Source organism: Aspergillus niger (genome assembly GCF_000002855.4).
Source record: "Aspergillus niger supercontig An11".
Lineage (NCBI taxonomy): Eukaryota > Fungi > Ascomycota > Eurotiomycetes > Eurotiales > Aspergillaceae > Aspergillus > Aspergillus niger.
Window position 1 is genome coordinate 1,959,280 of NT_166526.1, and position 18,367 is coordinate 1,977,646.

At 47.2% G+C, this 18,367-nt stretch overlaps 8 protein-coding genes and 2 non-coding genes across 10 annotated transcripts; 1 reads left to right on the forward strand and 9 right to left on the reverse strand.

The window, feature by feature from the left end:
- Positions 1 to 41: 41 nt before the first annotated feature.
- An11g08240 (uncharacterized protein) lies at positions 42 to 1,477 on the reverse strand (the record flags this gene model as incomplete). Its single annotated transcript, XM_059750439.1, has 4 exons — positions 42 to 198; positions 581 to 730; positions 794 to 930; positions 1,352 to 1,477. The coding sequence occupies 4 exons, from the start codon at positions 1,475 to 1,477 to the stop codon at positions 42 to 44; spliced, it is 570 nt and encodes a 189-aa protein (XP_059604343.1).
- A 1,238-nt stretch (positions 1,478 to 2,715) lies between these two features.
- Positions 2,716 to 6,150, reverse strand: An11g08250 (uncharacterized protein; the record flags this gene model as incomplete). Its single annotated transcript, XM_001394756.3, has 6 exons — positions 2,716 to 3,400; positions 3,456 to 4,480; positions 4,531 to 4,639; positions 4,698 to 5,259; positions 5,312 to 5,680; positions 5,739 to 6,150. The coding sequence occupies 6 exons, from the start codon at positions 6,148 to 6,150 to the stop codon at positions 2,716 to 2,718; spliced, it is 3,162 nt and encodes a 1,053-aa protein (XP_001394793.3).
- Positions 6,151 to 7,324: 1,174 nt separating this feature from the next.
- An11g08260 (uncharacterized protein) lies at positions 7,325 to 7,807 on the reverse strand (the record flags this gene model as incomplete). Its single annotated transcript, XM_001394757.1, has 2 exons — positions 7,325 to 7,490; positions 7,590 to 7,807. 2 exons carry the CDS (start codon positions 7,805 to 7,807, stop codon positions 7,325 to 7,327), a joined length of 384 nt encoding a protein of 127 aa, XP_001394794.1.
- A 389-nt stretch (positions 7,808 to 8,196) lies between these two features.
- On the reverse strand, positions 8,197 to 8,270 carry tRNA-Val (AAC). The gene has a single exon. It is a non-coding gene; the product is annotated as a tRNA-Val (tRNA).
- A 444-nt stretch (positions 8,271 to 8,714) lies between these two features.
- Positions 8,715 to 10,069, reverse strand: An11g08280 (uncharacterized protein; the record flags this gene model as incomplete). Its single annotated transcript, XM_001394758.1, has 2 exons — positions 8,715 to 9,490; positions 9,556 to 10,069. 2 exons carry the CDS (start codon positions 10,067 to 10,069, stop codon positions 8,715 to 8,717), a joined length of 1,290 nt encoding a protein of 429 aa, XP_001394795.1.
- An 873-nt stretch (positions 10,070 to 10,942) lies between these two features.
- On the reverse strand, positions 10,943 to 12,192 carry An11g08290 (uncharacterized protein; the record flags this gene model as incomplete). The annotated part of the gene is made up of 2 exons (XM_059750440.1): positions 10,943 to 11,564; positions 11,645 to 12,192. 2 exons carry the CDS (start codon positions 12,190 to 12,192, stop codon positions 10,943 to 10,945), a joined length of 1,170 nt encoding a protein of 389 aa, XP_059604344.1.
- Positions 12,193 to 12,897: 705 nt separating this feature from the next.
- On the forward strand, positions 12,898 to 13,169 carry An11g08300 (uncharacterized protein; the record flags this gene model as incomplete). Its single annotated transcript, XM_059750441.1, has 2 exons — positions 12,898 to 12,987; positions 13,116 to 13,169. The coding sequence occupies 2 exons, from the start codon at positions 12,898 to 12,900 to the stop codon at positions 13,167 to 13,169; spliced, it is 144 nt and encodes a 47-aa protein (XP_059604345.1).
- A 215-nt stretch (positions 13,170 to 13,384) lies between these two features.
- On the reverse strand, positions 13,385 to 13,456 carry tRNA-Arg (ACG). Its single transcript has one exon. It is a non-coding gene; the product is annotated as a tRNA-Arg (tRNA).
- Positions 13,457 to 13,837: 381 nt separating this feature from the next.
- On the reverse strand, positions 13,838 to 15,958 carry An11g08320 (uncharacterized protein; the record flags this gene model as incomplete). The annotated part of the gene is made up of 6 exons (XM_059750442.1): positions 13,838 to 13,840; positions 13,911 to 13,987; positions 14,210 to 14,795; positions 14,851 to 15,344; positions 15,408 to 15,594; positions 15,653 to 15,958. The coding sequence occupies 6 exons, from the start codon at positions 15,956 to 15,958 to the stop codon at positions 13,838 to 13,840; spliced, it is 1,653 nt and encodes a 550-aa protein (XP_059604346.1).
- A 720-nt stretch (positions 15,959 to 16,678) lies between these two features.
- An11g08330 (uncharacterized protein) lies at positions 16,679 to 18,322 on the reverse strand (the record flags this gene model as incomplete). The annotated part of the gene is made up of 5 exons (XM_059750443.1): positions 16,679 to 16,714; positions 16,779 to 17,238; positions 17,313 to 17,524; positions 17,578 to 17,993; positions 18,025 to 18,322. The coding sequence occupies 5 exons, from the start codon at positions 18,320 to 18,322 to the stop codon at positions 16,679 to 16,681; spliced, it is 1,422 nt and encodes a 473-aa protein (XP_059604347.1).
- Positions 18,323 to 18,367: the final 45 nt, after the last annotated feature.

Below are 18,367 nucleotides of genomic sequence, written 5' to 3' on the forward strand. Positions count from 1 at the left end.
TTATTTTTTTTATTTTTCTCCCTTGCTTCGGGGATGTTGCGTCATGCCAAGGCCTTCATGGAGCCATAGCACCTGATAGTTATGACACCCTGTCTGGTGCTGGTGTTGCTAACGGTCATGTGGAACAGTTTGGGTGGAATGGTTTGCCGGACGTCATTAACTTCGTACAGGGAACTCGTTGCCCCAGGACTGAAGAGACTGGCTCCGCAGACCACCCGTCTAATTATTGTGTACGGCCATCACGGGCTCTTTCAAAGTCAATATTTCATTTGAGATCTCAAAGCTACTTTTAAGGACAACCAGTCTGCTGTGTGTGGCTCCATGCTACTGTAACACGCTTGGTGACCAAACCAGACCATCAAGGAACAATACATGCGGCCTTGCTGGCGAATTAAATACAAAAAATATAATAGTAGATCAAATGTCCGAAGACATAGGTTAGATGCCTAAATTGACCATCATCATTTGCCAACATTTTCAGTACTTGATCGCTTGCCCGGGGACATCTGGAACCGCATCTGGTTCTTAACTGGCCTAATTGTTATATGGACCGTCGAATTCGTAGCGGACGGAGACTGACCTGGGTATGTTACGGATAGTGCGATAGCAGGCACTTGAAATATTATCAATCAGTTGCTCCAGATTAGACTGAGCACTACGTGTCCTCCTGGACCTACGACGTTCGTTTTCTTCAGGCGGTTCCCTCAAATGCCCAATGTCTACAGGCCAGCTGGTTACAACAGCCACCAATCTCTCGTCGACCTCTCCCCCTCTCGGAACGTTGTTTGGCTACTGGACTGGCAGTCTTTCGAGGCCTAGACCGAAGTCTAGTCCGCCGAGCGTATAGGAGCGACCACGTAGAATGCCATGTCGTCCAGAGATACCTGGTTTGCGCGGGGGAACAGAATTTAGGAAGAACATCGCCGCAGCCTCGACTCATCTAAAAGCGTGTCAAACATGAAGGGAAGTATCTATGTATGTCAAGAGACGTGGGTTAGCGTCTAGGCCGCCCGGTTTTGTTGCAGGTGTATCACAAAGATCACTGCTACTTTCCGGAAAATAGTCTGCGGCCCTCCCTTTCAGCACAAGGGCTACCTTCCTCGTACTAAGGTCTACATATACCTTGTTCGCTTCTACTAACCACCACCTGAAATGTACTAAGCACGCGATTCAAAACTTCTGAACCTCAGCGACCAGTTTTCAGTATGGACTCGATCTCACTGCAGGTCCCCGATGTTGCGAAAAGCTATCCGGTCCTACGGAATGTTTTGCATGTTCTTGATAATTTTACTCTATATTTCGATTGCAGAGGTTTCAGAGCCGCCCTTGAAATTGCTCAAGATTCATGCACGTAAAGCCCATCTGTAGGGGGGCAAGCCTCGCTGCTGCTCTCATCAGTTGCGGGATCATCCACACCCTGCAAGGTAACTGTCTGGGAGCATTTCAGGGTTGTGAATGAGCAAATAGTCTTGGACATGGCGACCCCGCCCTTCGCTTCATGGCAAATACATACATTTATGTGGCTAACACCATAAACTATGACTTTCTTCCAGATACCGGGAGTGGACACGCCCGGGACAACTAATACAGATTCGACAAGCTTAAACTTTTCAAGTGTGGTGTTCGCGCTCGTCAGACTTGTCCGTTATACAGACTACTGACCCTGTGGTATTCCATGAATGTGAACTTTCAAATAGGCATAGGTATAAATGTCAACACCTTGCCTAAGTCCAGATTAAAAAGATCGCTTTTCCACAAGGAACAGGCAAACCCTGCTCTCCGTCTCAGAGGCAGATTGCAATTAACTTACTAAATTGGGCACACATCCGCGTGATTATCAAGTCTAGAGAATGAAAGAGTTAAGTTGTTTCTCTGCTCGTGTCAGCGGGAGAAGGCCACGAGAATCCTTGAGAGTATCTGAGTATATAATGAGGAAACTAATGCCACGGTCTGTTTTTGGAATATTGAATTGGTACTTGGTAACTGGCTTGTCGCGCTGTCCAGAAGACTGGAGTTTATTTCTAGAAGAAAGTATAACTGATAGTTCGCTTCACTGGTAAGCAGAGGTGCTGAGACTCTTATTAATGTCAGCTCTGTTGGCGAAGCCAGGTGGTATTATAACGCAGCTTTCCGATTGTTCATGATGGAAAATGCGCCTAGGGGAATGGCAGCGGTGATATTGCGCCTCGGATATCTATCCGTTCTCCAAGGCGTCACTATAATAGATATTGAGTCTGAGAAAAACTTTGTAGCGGCTCTAGAGGAAATACAAGCCGTGGCGGCGATGTTTGAGGATTCCGGGGACAATATGGCTTTTCGGATTTGCCAGGCACATCAAAATGACATTTGAATTGGAATGCAGATATACTGATCAGCCCGGTACTAGTCATACAGCTGAGCGGGAAGTGCGGTTATCTGGCTTAAGTTCCACCACAGATGCGGAAAGTAGCTGGAACATTTTTGATCCACTTGACGGAAGGTTATTGTGTGACATTGATATTTGACTATAATGTACTGAGATATATAAGCCACGAGTTGATTCTCATGCAATTCAAAATGGTGTTTCCTCTTTCGTAGTGATAAAGCTCTGATTTGGCGCCCTCCAGGTACTTGTGGACATTCTTGTCTATCTAAATCATAGACGCAAACAGGACCCAATAACAGAAGCCTAAGCTTCTTCAGAGGCACAGAGAATCAAAAGAAAGACTCCGCGCATCAATTAGGTAAGCCCTTTGCTCGCACAGTCAGCTCAGCCGGCCAGTTCGTGTTCAATACACTTCCAATCGCATCAAACCTTTGCTGCCAGCCGCTAGGGTCACTTTTTCGCACAGTCAACTCAGCCGGCCAGTTTGTGCTCAATACGCTTTCAATCTTATCAAACTCTTGCTGCCAGCCGCTAGGATCAGGAGGCACCGATCCATTAGGGTCATAGTTGACGGTCTCCGCATCCACCTGCACTTCATTGCCCAATCTCATGGTACCTTCAGCAATGGCCGTACCAAGATTACCAAGCAATCCTGGGCCCTCCGTCCACGCCTTACGTGGATCCTCCCACACCTTCACACGCAGGCCGGTCGAGCGTTTGCGGAAAAAGAACTCTTCAGGCAGGGGTTCATGAATAGGCTGCATGGCCACCTCAGGATAATCTATTAAGCCCAGAATAAGGCCACTGGAAAGCTTATCTTTGATCTTGTCTTTCGTTGCTTGATCAAAGTGTACGTTGTCCGCCGTGAGTGACACATTGGGGGCTCGGAGCAGCATATGGCTAATGTGGGCTTGTGAATCTGTGCCGTAGAGGTAGAATGGCGTGAAGCTTTTTGGGTATTCCTCATCACAATTCCGTAGATTTAGAGGTCGGCTCTTCACTAGCCTCTTCAGTGTCACACCTGTGTACAGTCTCCTACCCTCGGGTCAGCTTCTTCAAGCTTCAGCATACTTAGGTGGGTGGAATCTACCTTTTGCCATCTGCATAGATGTGTCCCAGGAAGCACAATCGGGGATCTGGCTTTTCCTTAGAGTCCGTCAAGTGAGAAAAATAGGAAATAGTGTCTTCTTCTCGTGTGTCCGATTCTTTATCGCCCAGGCTGTGATTCTCAGAGTCAACCTGGCCGTCTTCCTCTATCTTTCCACACGGTGTCATCTTTCGACTCTTTCGTGCCAATAGTCTAATCTTCCCCTCGAGGTCTATGTTCTGATTTGACTTCAGGGTTATCTGCTTGTATTTTCCGCTTCTTTTCAAATTCCGGTAATCATCCGTGTGCCATATATCGGCAGTCATGATGATTTGTTCCCTCTTGGTAGCTTCATGGAAAGAGGGCTGGTAAACCAAAAACAGCTCGTCGGTACCCTGCATAAGGAATGATGCCTGCTGGTGGCCCCGTTTGTTGCGTTCCCGACTGACAATGACTTCCTGTTTAACCACTTGTTTGAACACTTGCATCAATTCGTCGATGAATTTCATATCTGTGGGGAAAGGGCTCATGACGACATTTCGCAATACGAACAGGTTTTGTGGCATCTTGTTCACCCCTAGTCGTTGCATGAAGTCCTGCGCGCATGCACCATACAACTCTGGCTCGAATTCCGTCGATGTCAAGTAGAACGGGCGCGCAGTCGGGTTACTGTCTGAAGAGTTAACAGAGAATCTATCGACAACCCTCTTCATGAAATTGTTGGCCTCTTCCAGGTCCTTGTTCAGGTTCCCCTTCTCGTCGTACCAGTTCAAAGCAAATGCATTGATGTTCAGGTCCGACCCTAATTCTCGGAGCAATTCCATCAGCTTTCCATCCTCGTCCGCTGCAGCAATATCGTCATTTGACTTTCCTAGGATCTTCTTTCGAATGAGATCTCTTTCCTTTCTGGCTTCTGTAGAGAAGTAACCATTTCCGTTTTCTCCGGGTGGTCGATTCAGTGGGACGCAGATGAACATTCTATCAGGTGTGTCATTCTCGTCTCCTATCGCGGCCCAATACGCTGATAGCTAAATATGGCTGTTAGCTGGTGCTCTTATTTTCAGATTTTATTGCTTACTCTCGCACTAGTAAACGCTGCTTCTCCAAGAAGCGCTCCATAGCCGTATTGATCAAGTCCGATTGTTTTGTTCGAGAGCCACGTTGACATGGCTGCAGCTCCTGGCTTACTGCGCGAACATTAGTCTCATAGGAAGTCGGAGCGGCTCAGTGCTGCACTTGACTCACCTTCCTTCCACCCCGAAAATTCCCATGCTCGAGTCAACATTTCCTTGAGATAAATAAGGGCTCGTCCAAGTGACCAGGAACCTCATTCGACCGTCACGGTACACCAAGCTTCCCGCCGGATATGGCACATAACCGGCTTTGTGAGGGTCAACTGTAATAGAGTCCACATGTTTGAGGGCTTTGAGGTCCTCAGCTGTTCTTTTCTTTAGTGTCAAAGCTGGGACAAAACCTTTGGAAGTTGTTTGTTTCTTAAGGACTTCCACCTGTTTCTCCAGCTTTTTGCCTCTTGGTAGCATTGTGGCGAAATATCCACCCCATGCAGCATCACCATGGAGTAGGAATGACATTCCCTTCTTTCGGAATTCATCTCGGATCTTCACAATCTCCTGCAGGTTGTCCACGGCACCTTCTTCAGTTGATCCCATGATAGCAACAACCCCATACACGGGTCGCTTTTCGTTGAAGCATTTTTGAAGCTCCTTTCTCAGTTCTTTGGTGTCGAGTCTCGCCTCTAGGTCTACTTTGATTCCATACATGAAGTCGGAGCCGAGACCAGCGATAGCTGTTCCATTCACAGTGAGCTCTAGTGCAATCAAATGTGGGGGCTCACTTACCGGCGCCCTTGGGCCAGGAGTAATGGCGAGTCTTTCCTACCATATACCTGAATGGAAACTTCACGTCGTTGACAATATCAGTCCCCATGAATTTCTCTTCCAGCTGACTCTTGCTGATGTTTTGGATATTATAGTCCAGCATCGCCTCATCTAGGAAGTCATTGGAGATATTATGGCAATCATATAGACGCTGTGGAATGCCAAGCACAGTTTCGGGCCGAAGGTTTAAAAGCTCCCATGCAGTCATTTCTTCGAAAACTTTGAATTCACCTTTGCAATTCTCAATCCAGAACTTGCCAGCCAGGAACTGCAACTTTCCCTTTTTGATGGCAAGGTAGAGCGACAATGGGTAGTATTTCAGATTGCGGGCTATTGAACATCCAAATTAGTACCCGGCACGACCTTAGGGCGGTATTCGCATACATACCGACCCAAATCGATTCCAAGTTGGCGATGGTTCCATCAGCAGTAATGTGGCCCCAGCCTTGGGGTGATATGTTGGGGTCAATATTATACCCAAACATCTCGCAGAGCTGCTCCCCCGCCTTAATCTCCGCATAGGTTGTGAACGGGCTGGCTTCAAGGGCAACATTATTTGGGTTGTACAACATGGCCATGAAATAGCCCAGCAGAGATGGCATGGTCAAGTCGGTGCACATATGTCCTTCATATCTCGGCGACCAGAAGGGAACTGACTGTTGTCCCATCAGGTGGGCAACTTTCTTTACCACCTCGCTGAAGTTCGTCACGATCAAGTTGTATAGGTCCTTTTCCCTAACCTCTTCTGGTATGAATGGCTTTCTCAACTTAGTTATCTGCTCGCGAATTTTCTCAGTCATTCTAGGCTACTTACTTCATCGTTAGGAAAGTAAGCGAGTCTAGCCTTTCCCAGTTCGTCGAGAATAGTTATAATGTTCTCCTGAAAGTATTTGAGGTTTCCCGCTTTAGGCCCGATGAAATAAGAGCTAATGATTTAGTGAGTACGCTCACGCTCTTCATCAGTACCGGATGACATGGTTGGTGTGCCGAGATGTTAGGTATAGCAGATCAGGATGGACAGTTTTCTGGACAGACAGAGTTAACCTAGAGCACATTCACATTTTGCTACAAACCTGCATGACTACCGTACCTATTTAAGCATTAGTGTCCCATAGAGTATTGCTGAAGCACAGAATGTAACATCCCTAGCCAGGACCCGTTCTAGGGTGAAATGTAGATACATCGGAATGTCACGGACCGCACTCTGGGCGTCATCTATGAAAACAGCAGCATAGATTGCCTCTCCAAGCCAGTAAAACCCATCCTCCGTGTCCTACCGTCTCCAGCATCATCCTTATCTGAGGTTTCCCTCCCCACGTATCATACCTTAACATTACTTTCACCCGACCGTCCGACCCCAAACTGCCACAGATATATGCAACTATTCGGACATCCCCGAAAGGCCCAGGCGCCTGCGCATGCAACCTTAATAACATATCTTGACTATATTAAGGTTGCGGTCCTTTCCTTAGACTGGATGGCTTAGGTACGCTACGTCACTCTATCTAAGGTACCGTGGGACAGTAGCCAAAACTAGGTTAGCCCTGCATTTAACGCGATGTTGACTTCCTCTAGACATACTAGTACTAGTAGACGCAGAGTGATGATTTGTTGGACTCTCTTCCCATTGGCTAACCTAGTTCGCTTTGATCAATCTGTGGTGTTGGGATCCGGGTCGATTTTGTTGCGGGGTATGTTGCTCCGGACGGACCATATCAACGTTTCCCATCACTACATTGGTTCGCTGGAAGAAGACCTGGCTTCTCCCCATGAGTCCTCTCTATCGAGTCATAGCCTATCATTTCAGAATCCGTTGAGGAGTCAACTACTTATCCCAACTCAGGCTTATACATGGCACATGACATGCAAGCGCACTCTCACACGCAACCCTGACACAATTCCATCACTATGCAAATAAATGGTCGCAGTCAAAAGAATTCATATCATCATACTAGTACGATACATGCAACCTCCTCACCTCGATCCAACAAACTGACCCAACTTCTCCTGATCTAGAATCTCCCCCTCAACAAGCCTTCCCGTCTCCACAACCTCCCCGTTCACAGACTCATACCGTACCAGTGCAGGAATGTTGTTCACATTCCATTTAGTCCGGTAAGCGTTTTGTGGGTCTTTCCATCTACATAAACCGAAAAAGATGTATATTAGCAAGAACTCTAAGTTGATGTGCAGCATAAGATAAATATATACATAAGTAGGTTATAAATGAATAACTTACTCGGGCTTCTGTCCCACTTCAACAACACCAACCTGCGGACCTTGCTCGCTGGAGAACGCTTCTTCGATTTTAGGCCATGCGGCACGGACATCCGGACACCACGCTTGTCCGGTAGCCGGATCTGCGGACGAGATAAAGGCGAGGAACAGTTTCTTGTCGGTGGGGACCTCGAGGAGGTTCGCCGAAGGGGGGAGCTGGAAGTTGGAGATGAGTGGCATTTTTATGGTCTTTGCCGGTTTGAATATCTGGCTGTAGATGCGGAGTAATGATGAGGGGATGGGCATTTCAGCTGTTCCTGCCTGATCTTACTAAAAATAAAAACTGTCATTTTTCTCTGCTGGGTGGGCGGTGAGGGGTATTTGGTGGGGGTTCTGCCGGGTGTTTGTATAGTAAAGAAGATGGTGCAATTCAGGTGTCTCGTTGCGCATTCCATGCTGGAGGTAGATAAAATACCTAGCGATGTCAATAGCACAGTCACCAGGAAGTTGTCAAACTAGAATGAAAATGGAACAAAGACAAAAAAAAAATGAGCTGAGAGTCGATACAGAAATGATTCTTGGCCAGCTCCTGCTCGGCGCGGGATGAAAAAGTTTGATTCAAAAAAGAATGACCAGACTGGGGCTCGATCCCAGGACCTTATCGGTGTTAACGATACGTGATAACCAACTACACCATCCGGCCATGCTTGTTGAATATTTCTTCAATTTTAGCTTTAAGAAGCTAATATTTCTTGCTTTGTCGAAAGCATCCATGAGGTATAGGAAAGTCAAATACGTCTGATTAAGTTTTATAGAACCCCAGATTATGAATCCTGTGAGCCCTAGAAGAATCTATAATGCATCTAATGCACTTCGTTCTATGAAACTGTATCATAATGGTCATAACAAATAGTTCTTCTATTCCCTTTTCACAATTGCCTCTGCCCCCGTAGGGAATATATATAGGCTCGCTTAGCGGCACTCGGACAGGCATTTTTGACTGGCAGCGAAAACCTGTTTCTACCATCTTACCACTCAGACCCCAGGTTTTGAACCAGATGCTAAGGCGGATCTGAACCCAGAGTAGAAGTGATTATATACACACCCCATAAGCCGCCCCTTAGTTCCGCCAGCCACGGAAACCGAACTAGACAACGTGTTGGGCGTGATTATACCGCCAAATCGCCCTCATGGGCACTAGCAGTACTGTAGCTGCCAAAGCCATCACCATTGCACTAAACAATTGCATACCCAAGAATCCATTGCTTCCACCGTACCCCTCGAGAGCACCACCAATAGGCGCACCAATCAACGCACCCAAACTAACAGCAAACCACTGCATGCCCATACGCGTCCCAATGACCGATGGGGTAGGCGAAATGACCGGATGAGCCATCAATACCGGAGTAACGGCGATAAAGCTGCCGGTGAAAATCCCGAGGAAGACAGAAAAGACAATGCATCCGGCGACTGTGTGAACGCCTGTCCAGCCGAAGAGGATGACTGCACAACCAGCCATGCTAGTATACAATACCTTACTCGGGCCGAAACGAGAAACCAGCAGAGGGCAGCCTATACGGCTGATACTGGAGCTCGCATTGAATATCGAAACTATATAGACGCTCAGGTCTGCTGAAGTGTGCAGTGTGGACTGGGCAAAGGAAGGTAGGAGGAATAGCGGGACGAAGTAGGACACAAAGAAGAGAAAGTTGACAAATGCGTAGGCATTGAAGCTCCACTCCTTCAATGCATGCCAGTGGATGAGCTGGCGTGGTGGACTGGGTTTTGGATTGGTCGTGGCTATCAGCAGCGGGACGGCGACACAGGAGCAGGCTATCTGGATAAAGGCCAAGGTGCGTGCTGTCCAGGGAAACCCGATCAGTGGCTGCAGCCGGATAAAAAGAATTGGAAAGACGGTTCCACCTGGGTACAAGTGTGGTGAGTGAGTGTGCATAGGAAGCGGGTATTTGCCGATCAGGATAACGCACCAATGCTGGCCCCAGATGACAATAGGCCGACGGCAATGCTGCGGCGTGTGGTGAAAAGGGTGGAAGCCAGTGACAGGGCGGGTACGTAGATCAAGCCACAGCCTATGCCGCTACAAACACCCTGTGATAAGAACACTTGATAATACTCTGTAGATAAGCTCAGCATCATGAACCCAATGACGTTCAGCAAACAGCCGACAGTCATTAGCGCGTGCAGATATCCCTGATCAAACAGTGGCCCGGCAAGAACACCCGTGGAGATCATGAAGAACCCTTGGATGGTGCCTATCCAGGCGATGCGTGATGGGGAACTGGAGCGCAACAAGTCAGACTCATAATACGCCTGGAAGGCCCCAAACGCAGACGAGTATCCATAGGTAATGGCGAAGAGTAGGAAGGAGGCAAAGACAGTAGACCAGCCAGCGACCCCTCCATTTGGCGGAGCTGGAGCAGCAGCAACAGTATCATGCTGGTATTGCTGGGGACTGGAACGTCCAGACTCCTTCGATTCCATTGCAAACAAAGTAAAATAGAACTTTCGATCCCAGATACAGAAGTATTGTTGTGAGCCAAAAAGTTTATGTTAGGTGACAAGATATGCGATGAGAGGAGACGGTGAATCGAAGAACCACAAGCTCTGTCCCTAACTTGCGACTAATCATTAATCATCCGTAGAGGCAAATATGTAATAATCGAGAAAGCAAATATAGTCGTCATGATGTGGTTACACATGATAGTATTCTTCAGCTTCTCCGATCAATAGTTCTGCAGCTACCGACAGCTGTAGACCTATCGAAGCCGAGCTCCATTGACGGTCAGCCAATAGAAATCCACCATGAGTACAGTGGAATCTGAAATCGATCGCGCAGATCATATGCAAGGCAGATCATCTGATGAATTGGCTATGATCTGCGCGCAGCAATTATGACTGATTGGAGCAGCGGTGAAGATCGTGCTGAAGAGTGCAGGTAGGTATGCAGGATAGCTGTTCAACCAGGCTTAGTAGTGTGGCAATCGGGCCCGATAAAATGAATCAAGGTAGACCTGCAGCAAAGTTTCTTGCATTCAAGTGTTATCTTTCTGAGGCTGGTGAAACTTTAACCTACGCCTTAACCAAGCAAAGAAGGAGCACTGAGCTGAAGGAACTTAATGTATGCATATCTAGCCGGAAGGACACGTGGTGAAAAAAGTCAGATATACGATTAGAAGTCAAACTGGTAGAAAATGTTTAACTAGGTGTGACGTCTGTACTCTCTATTTGTATTGCTCCCTACCACCGAGTTACTATGTTCGCATTGATTTTCTTATTTCCTGGCAGTGACTATAAACCAAAAGAAGACTTATATACTAGTTTCAAATGCTCGAGAACATATTGTAATCCCCAGCATCAGCCATCTCTTTTGCGTGGTGTAATCGTAACGTGAGGCACATCACCCGCCACCGGCATTGGCACCGTCGCCCTCCCTTTGGGAATATCAACTCTAGGAAACGGACAATTCTCAATCCCACCAGGTATGCCCACGTCATACCGACATACCACAATAGCAACAAAGTACATCACAAGCTGAGGTGCCATTATTTTGCCTCCGCACTGATGGGTGCCATCCCCAAAAGGTCTGAAATACCGCGAGTTCGCGAGTCCCGGATTGTCGAGGAAGCGCCGATGTTTGAACTCCTCTGCATCAGGGCCCCAATGAGTTTTACTCACTTGGATGCGGTTATAGGGGATAAGAATATTTGAGCCCTTCCGTAGGCGATACGGACCAATCTCTGTATTTTCAGAAATATGACGGAATACGTGTGTGCCGGAGTGGAGACGCATAGTTTCCTCAAAGGTGGCCTTGAGGATTGGGCAGCACTCTAGCCGTGCTGGGATTTCGGACGGTGCCACGGGCTTGTTTCTCTCAAATGCCTCTTCACATTCTTCTCGAATCGTAGCTAATAGCTCTGGGTTATAAAGAACTCTGCACAAGACCCAGAATGCGGCAGTGGATGGATTGTCGAGCATGCTGTATGGTTTGGTTTAGTGATAACATTCCCAGTACTGATAGATGGGCAACACACTCACCCCCAGAAAACCCAGACATACATCATAGCCAATTCTTCCTTTGTAACAGCTGCCGCGCGGATTTCATCTTCGGTCATAGTCACGAATTCTGCACAGTCCAACTTCTTTTCTGTGGGCAGGGCAAAGTATTTGGCAAGAATACACGCTAGCTTGTCGCTGGCAGCATAAGCCTTTGGGGCAAGTATTCTAGGACGTCTCGTGAAAATGGAATAAATATTCGTCTGGAGAAGGAACATGGTATCTACCACCTCTGGAAACATGTCCAGACACACTTTTCCAAAGGCTCCGTCACTAACCGTCACGGTAAAGGCATCCACAGTCCATTTGAACAATGAAACCTTTCCCGGCTCAGCAAGGGATCTTCGCAGTGAATCAGAGGCAGCCAAAGGGGTGAGAGTCTTATCCATCTGTGCAAGTATGGTTAAAGTAAGAGGATTATTCTGCGGCTGTGCTCGCAGACCTCTTCGCACATTTTCTGTGATTGCGCGAGGGATCGGCTCTTGCCTCTTGGCAGTTATCGTGGACCAAAGGCGAGCTCTTGTTGGACCCGGGACACCAGATGCTGCCATCAGGATGTCAAGGAAATGGTCGTTGCCTATCAGTTTGGTTTGCTTGTGTATCTCCGATATCAATCGTACATCTTGGACCACGTATAGTGATCGACCACCGACGTGCAGGCGGAACGGGGTATCTTCAGTTTTGAGGTATGGCCTAAGGCTTCGGTGAGATCGGAACTTCTACACTCGCTCCGAAGAACCCTTACATTGCGTTGTCTATCGTCTTCTCGATATTCCTTAAGAATGAGAAGGTGTGGCCGGCGCCTATATACACTTAGCGATGTTTTCGAAAAGAGATGTGTTTAGCATGGCTGTAGCCCAACTACTTGCCTGGTATCCAGTAAGGAATTAAAGGGGGTTCTCGACCATGAACATGTCTACCACTCCACTGCCTGATCGCATGCCATAAGCAGTATATGACAAGCGCGACACCAAGCAGTAAATAGCTTCTAGAGCCAGAAACAATCCCCACGAAAGACATGGTCGTCAATGACTATCCTTGAAATGTGAGCCTGGGGGGCAAGAGGAAAGGCCGTTGACTCTTGGTGAATGCCCAGGCGTTGCCATACTCGTCAGCCAAATGGAAAATTGAATGCTTACATAGGAATGGGGGCCCCATTACACCACGAGAAAATGTCCGTGACGAGTGAACGTACCAAATCCCGAAACTTGTTTTATGTTCCATAGATCATGCACGGGTGGATTGGAATATGCAACATGACCATTCAGCTCCTCATGCGACCTTCAGCCCCAGAAGATATATGGCCAATGGAAGGCTCGAGCGGTGCTGTTTGGTCTGCACGTTGGGTAAGCTCACGCATCTACTACAATGCGCCACGTGCGGGTTTACCGGATCATTGAACAGACCTAATTGGCAGCGAGTTGGGAAAATATCATGCACGATAGTTGATGGGTACCAACAAAACATGTTGCAGGCCAGTCGAGACCGCGAAACCGGTGGGAACAATGCTATTTGCACCTTGGAATGAATGGAGAAACATCTATGATCATCACATTTTTCGGCTATCTGCACTTTGGAATGATTACCACCAACATCCTTGCTTATCGATCTGTTGCTTTTTTTCGGGGTTTGCGATTAATGAACTCGCTGCTCTAGTGGTATCCGGTGTTTGTCCGGCTATTGCCACACGAATTAGTGTAGGCCGGACGTGGGGGTGGCAAAAAAAAAAGGAAGAAAAAATATTGACCTACGCAGGACTCGAACCTGCAATCTCTTGATCCGTAGTCAAGCGCCTTACCATTGGGCCAGCAGGCCAATTGTTGAATTATCGAATTCACTTTTTGCTAAATGTATCATATCAAAATAAAGGCATAACGTTTTGAAATTTCTCAGCATCAATAACTTGATCCTCTCGCATGTCTGGATTTATTCCTGACATTATGGAGCGACAAGAGTTTCCACCCTAAGTCGTGAACGACATGCTTACATATGTTACTTTGCTCTTCTTTATGGATTGAGAGAAGCTAATTCCTATCGAAATTAGCTTTAGAATCGTCCTTCATGCCACTCATTATATGATTTGGGGGGTGAGGAGACCCGGATAAATATATTTCAGCAGCTACTAGCCCTAACCATCATGAATACTGGTATTAGTATTAGCTTTCTGTCACAATGAAGTGTTACGTTGACTGGCATTCACTAGTAGTATCGTCAGCAATAGCTATTTCTCAGTCTACATTGCGACAATATCCAACCATTTATCACTAACCAGGACAAAAACCAAGATGCCATCAAAGCCCACAGGAGGGGTATAAGGAGGGGCGGGATAGACAGGAAGTAACAATGCTGCAAGACTCAACATTCATCGAAAGAGTGTAATTTCAGCAAGCCTGGCCCTCCTGGCCAAGTGTAATCAACCTCCATACTATATGGCTCGCTGCGAAACGGAGACTCTATTTCAAATGTCATGCCGCGCAAACTTGCTCCTCAAGCGGAGCTGCTTCCCACGCCAGTAAAGAACAAATGGAAATGGCACAAAAAGACAGGTCAAACAGCCCAGCAACGTACAAGCCCAACCTACCCCAAGATGATGAAACATAGCAGCTGCGAACAAGGGAAAGCCGGCTCCAAACGACGAACGCATGAAGTCGTTGCCGGCAAGCACCGATGCTGCATACCTTGGATAGGCACGGGCCAGGTAGCAAAATATCGGGTTAAAGATCAAGCATCCACCCACTGAGAATAGCGCCGCAGCAGCAATCGGGGCTATCCAGTGAACAGACTCGAAGTTACCGGTCCATCCAAACCAAAATAGAGAGATGGGTAAGCAGATGCTGCCTACACAGGCTGGAGGTAGCTCATATTCTGGTGGGAATGACTCGTCGCTGTCCCCAAGCAGCTTCGACTGGTAGAAGTATTTCCATGTGAAGTAGCCCGGGATAGCAAAAGCTACAGTACCTGTTATAACTCCTAGGAACGACATTCCGCTTTCACCCGAATTGAATCCATGAATTTCCTGAAAGACGATAGGGAAAGCCTCGAACCATATGTAGAGGATACCGTAAACGAGGGAGATGTAGACGTTCATGACGAGAACTATTGGCTCTAGAAAGCACAATTGGAATGGACGAACTAGAGCTTCATACACGATATCCTAATATTTTGTGAGCGCTGGCTTAGGAAAGAAGAACTGCATACCGATAGCATACCGTAGATGGAATTTGGCGAAGCTCAAGCTCGGCCTCGGAGTAAACATCTAACTTGCTCAATTGGCGCATCCGCCGTGCGCGACGATAAAGAATGTTTGGACCATAAGTCTCCGGCAACAAGAAAAATAGTAAAACAAGAGCAAGCCCAGAGACCCAGATCAACTGCCAGATTGTCCACGTCCAACCATTGGCAGATGAAGCAAATCCACCAACCAGGGGCCCAAGAACTGGTGCGGCGATGGCAAATGCACCCCATATGACGATCATATAGTCGCGAGCCCTGGGGCTCCATAGATCTGCCATTGAAGCGCCCCCGGTTGCTAGGGCTGGCGAGCCGATTAATCCAGTCAGAAAGCGAAATGCCAGTAACATCCCAAAATTTTTCGCATATACGACTGCGAAGTTGAGGAATACAAACACGAAAAGCGTCAGCACGTAGATTGGACTTCTTCCAACCATGGGAAGCTCAGAAAGAGGCGACCATATCATGGGGCCTGACAGATAATTCAAGTGTTAGTGAGTTGTAGTGTTATTTCTGAGGCCGTCAATGATCTTACCGATGCCATAGCCTAGCACGAACAGTGTAAGGCCCAGAGTGGCAGCTACATTGCTGACTCCAAATTGTTCCGCTACATCGGGAATGCCTGGTGAGTAGATAGCCGAGCCGATGTAGATTGCAAAAGTCAAGATCCATACTAGGCAGCTGACTAGGAACTTTTTGACAGTACTCCAGTTTTGCGGATTCTATCACCTGTCAGTCTCTGGAACCCTGAATAATACACGCGAATGATAAGCATAATACCTCACTATCACCTGGTCTCCACCCTACGATTATAGGCCTTTTGTCTTGAGGAGCAGGTACCGGCCAGGATCCTCGGTGTGACCGGTAAGACGCCTGAGACATGATAGTTTCCAATCTATTGGGCACAATGATGCTTTCATTGCGAGTAATTTCTGGCAAAGCGACCTCCTCTTTAGCCGCGACATCAGGCGGTTCTTGCATGAAGGATAATTCCAGGTCTCGTTCTTCAGGGTACAGCAAGAGCCGCCGACCGCTCAAGATTCGGACGAGCTTCCCAAAGGCTGTGTCTCTTATTAGTTCTTTCATCGCAAGTATTGTTAACAGCGTGAATGAATTGAATATGACGTCTATTTATCCGGGTGCAGAATGGAACTGGATAGGTACATTATTTGAATGAGAGCCTACCACAATTGTGTCTGTTCGAGACCACTCCTGAACCCTCATTTTAGTAATAGTCAAACAACAATCAAACTTTGCATGAAGCCCATTAGGTACTTGAAACCAAGCTACTAGCCTATCATATAATGATGAATGAATGGCGGCCTTGACCGGAACATAGCCAGAGCATACCGGCCGGAAGTTCCTTCGGAAAGCCGAACATCTTGGACCGACAGTATTTTTCGACGTACTAGCGAGAAACACAACTCAAAAAACTGTATGTATAGTAAAGAATGTTCAAACATATCTTAGGTCTTATGTTTGTGTTTTTCTTTTTCTTTTTTTTTGTTTGGGGGTGGGGGGGCTATTCATTTCTCTCTTTTCAGGAACATTCGGGCTGATCCGCATGTGGTCTGTGCCGACCCTGATATTCTTCTACTTCCGCTCGGTCTACCGAACAAAGAGGGCTAGGTTCCGAGAGTTCCTCTTCCGCTAGAAAATCGTGCGTAGAATTTGTAGACGGCTGGCTCCATAACAACAGGGTGATACAAATTTCTCATTCTTTGTGTAGGACATATCTCAAAACAGTGGCTAAGTCGATCTGGCAATACAAGATCGTAGGGGCCGCAAGTATGCGATGGCCCATGCTTATAACTGCAAAGTCTCTATTTCACACACAATTAACTGGGGTAGCAAAGATAGGTCTATTATTTTTGATGCATAGATTCAGTCCTCCTAGCAACCTCACGATGTCTAGTCTGGAAAGAAGTGTATATTCTTCAACACGTGTGACGAGAATTGATTCTTGAAGAAATAACGTTCGCCTAAGCAGCAACAGCGTCACTTGTTGGACTAGATTAGGGACAATCCTTTCTAGGGCATAATCGAATAGAGGCACAAAATCAAACTTCCCGGATGGACCCCTCGAACAATTCGTTTGACGGAACAGAGCTCTTATGACGCATTTTTGCTGCTGTCTCAGCCCCTGCAACCGGTGCTCGAACTTCAAAGCTTCTTCCGTGGCCGGCCTCTTCCCACCAGTAAGTGGATATGGAAATGGTAGAAACTCTGGCATAAGGCCCAGCTGCTTGAGGACAGTGGCTTGGTCCCAGGTGATGTGTTCGTGGTAAAGGCGATCTCCTCGGATATTGACCACTGCCATGAACGGGATCTCCAGCTTGCGGCCGGTTGGTGGGATCCCAGGGATTCTGGAAGGTACATCAGCACAGCGGTATAAATAATTACGAATGTATAATGCAGGACATGGGAAGGTATCACTTACAACCAATCGACTTCAGAATCATGTGTGAAAGTCATTATAAACTCATCAACTACCCGATCAATACCGATAGTCCGACTTATCAATTCATTCTTGGTATCTGGGGGGTTGTTGAAAATGAAATGGTCGCGATAGAATCTGGTGAGCTCATCACGGCCAATCCCGCCCGTCATCTTCAGACAATCCGTCAGCCGGTTGAATTGAGACACTAATGACTGGGTTACATGCTACTAACCGTTGGGATATGATTCACATAGGGCTCTTGCACCATTGTTGCCATTGTTTGCTCAACTGATCGATTGTCGAATTCAAAATAAGTATGTTCTTCCCAGATAACCTCTAGGTCGAAGAATGGGCCATTCATGTGCTTTTTTAGGAAGGTCAAGCTTCGCGTATGTGAGACTCCCTCCGTGGCATAATCGAATGCGGTAGAATTTGGGAGGGCAAAGAACTGGCTTTCTATGTTTGGATAGTCATATTGCATTGTACTGAATGCTCTTTGTAATGGTGTATCCGCTTTCCCAGCTAGATGGTACATTGTGGGAATGCCGCTTGAGATCAATTGAGTTGCGTTGCTTGCTGCCGCGTACACAACAGCTGCCGTGATTCTCTCGATGCCGGGAAGAGATTTCAGGCCTTCCCATAGATGAAAGCCATATGCTGCGGTCTCAATAAGCAATAGTCCTGAGTGCGAGGGCTAGAGTGAGAGCCTCACCTATAAGACCAATAATGTCGTTTGGCGTGCACTTGTCATGTTGCGCCAATTCCTCTACCGCCTGGCACAACACGGTTTCCTGGCTGAGGGCAGATTCACATATCTGGATGACAGTATATCCCTCCTCAGCCCACTTTACGGAAGGCGGAGGGGCAGAGTGATCCTCGATTAGCTGACCTGAAAGGCCATCAGGAAGTACGATAATCATACCAGGGCCAACGCCTCTGCGAGTAAGATGGGAGAGAAGGAAAGAGTTTGGCCGTGTTCTGTTAGAATCGCCAATAAGTAATGCAGTCATGCTCGTACAGGTTTGATCCATATCTGCTTGGTGTTGAAGTTATAG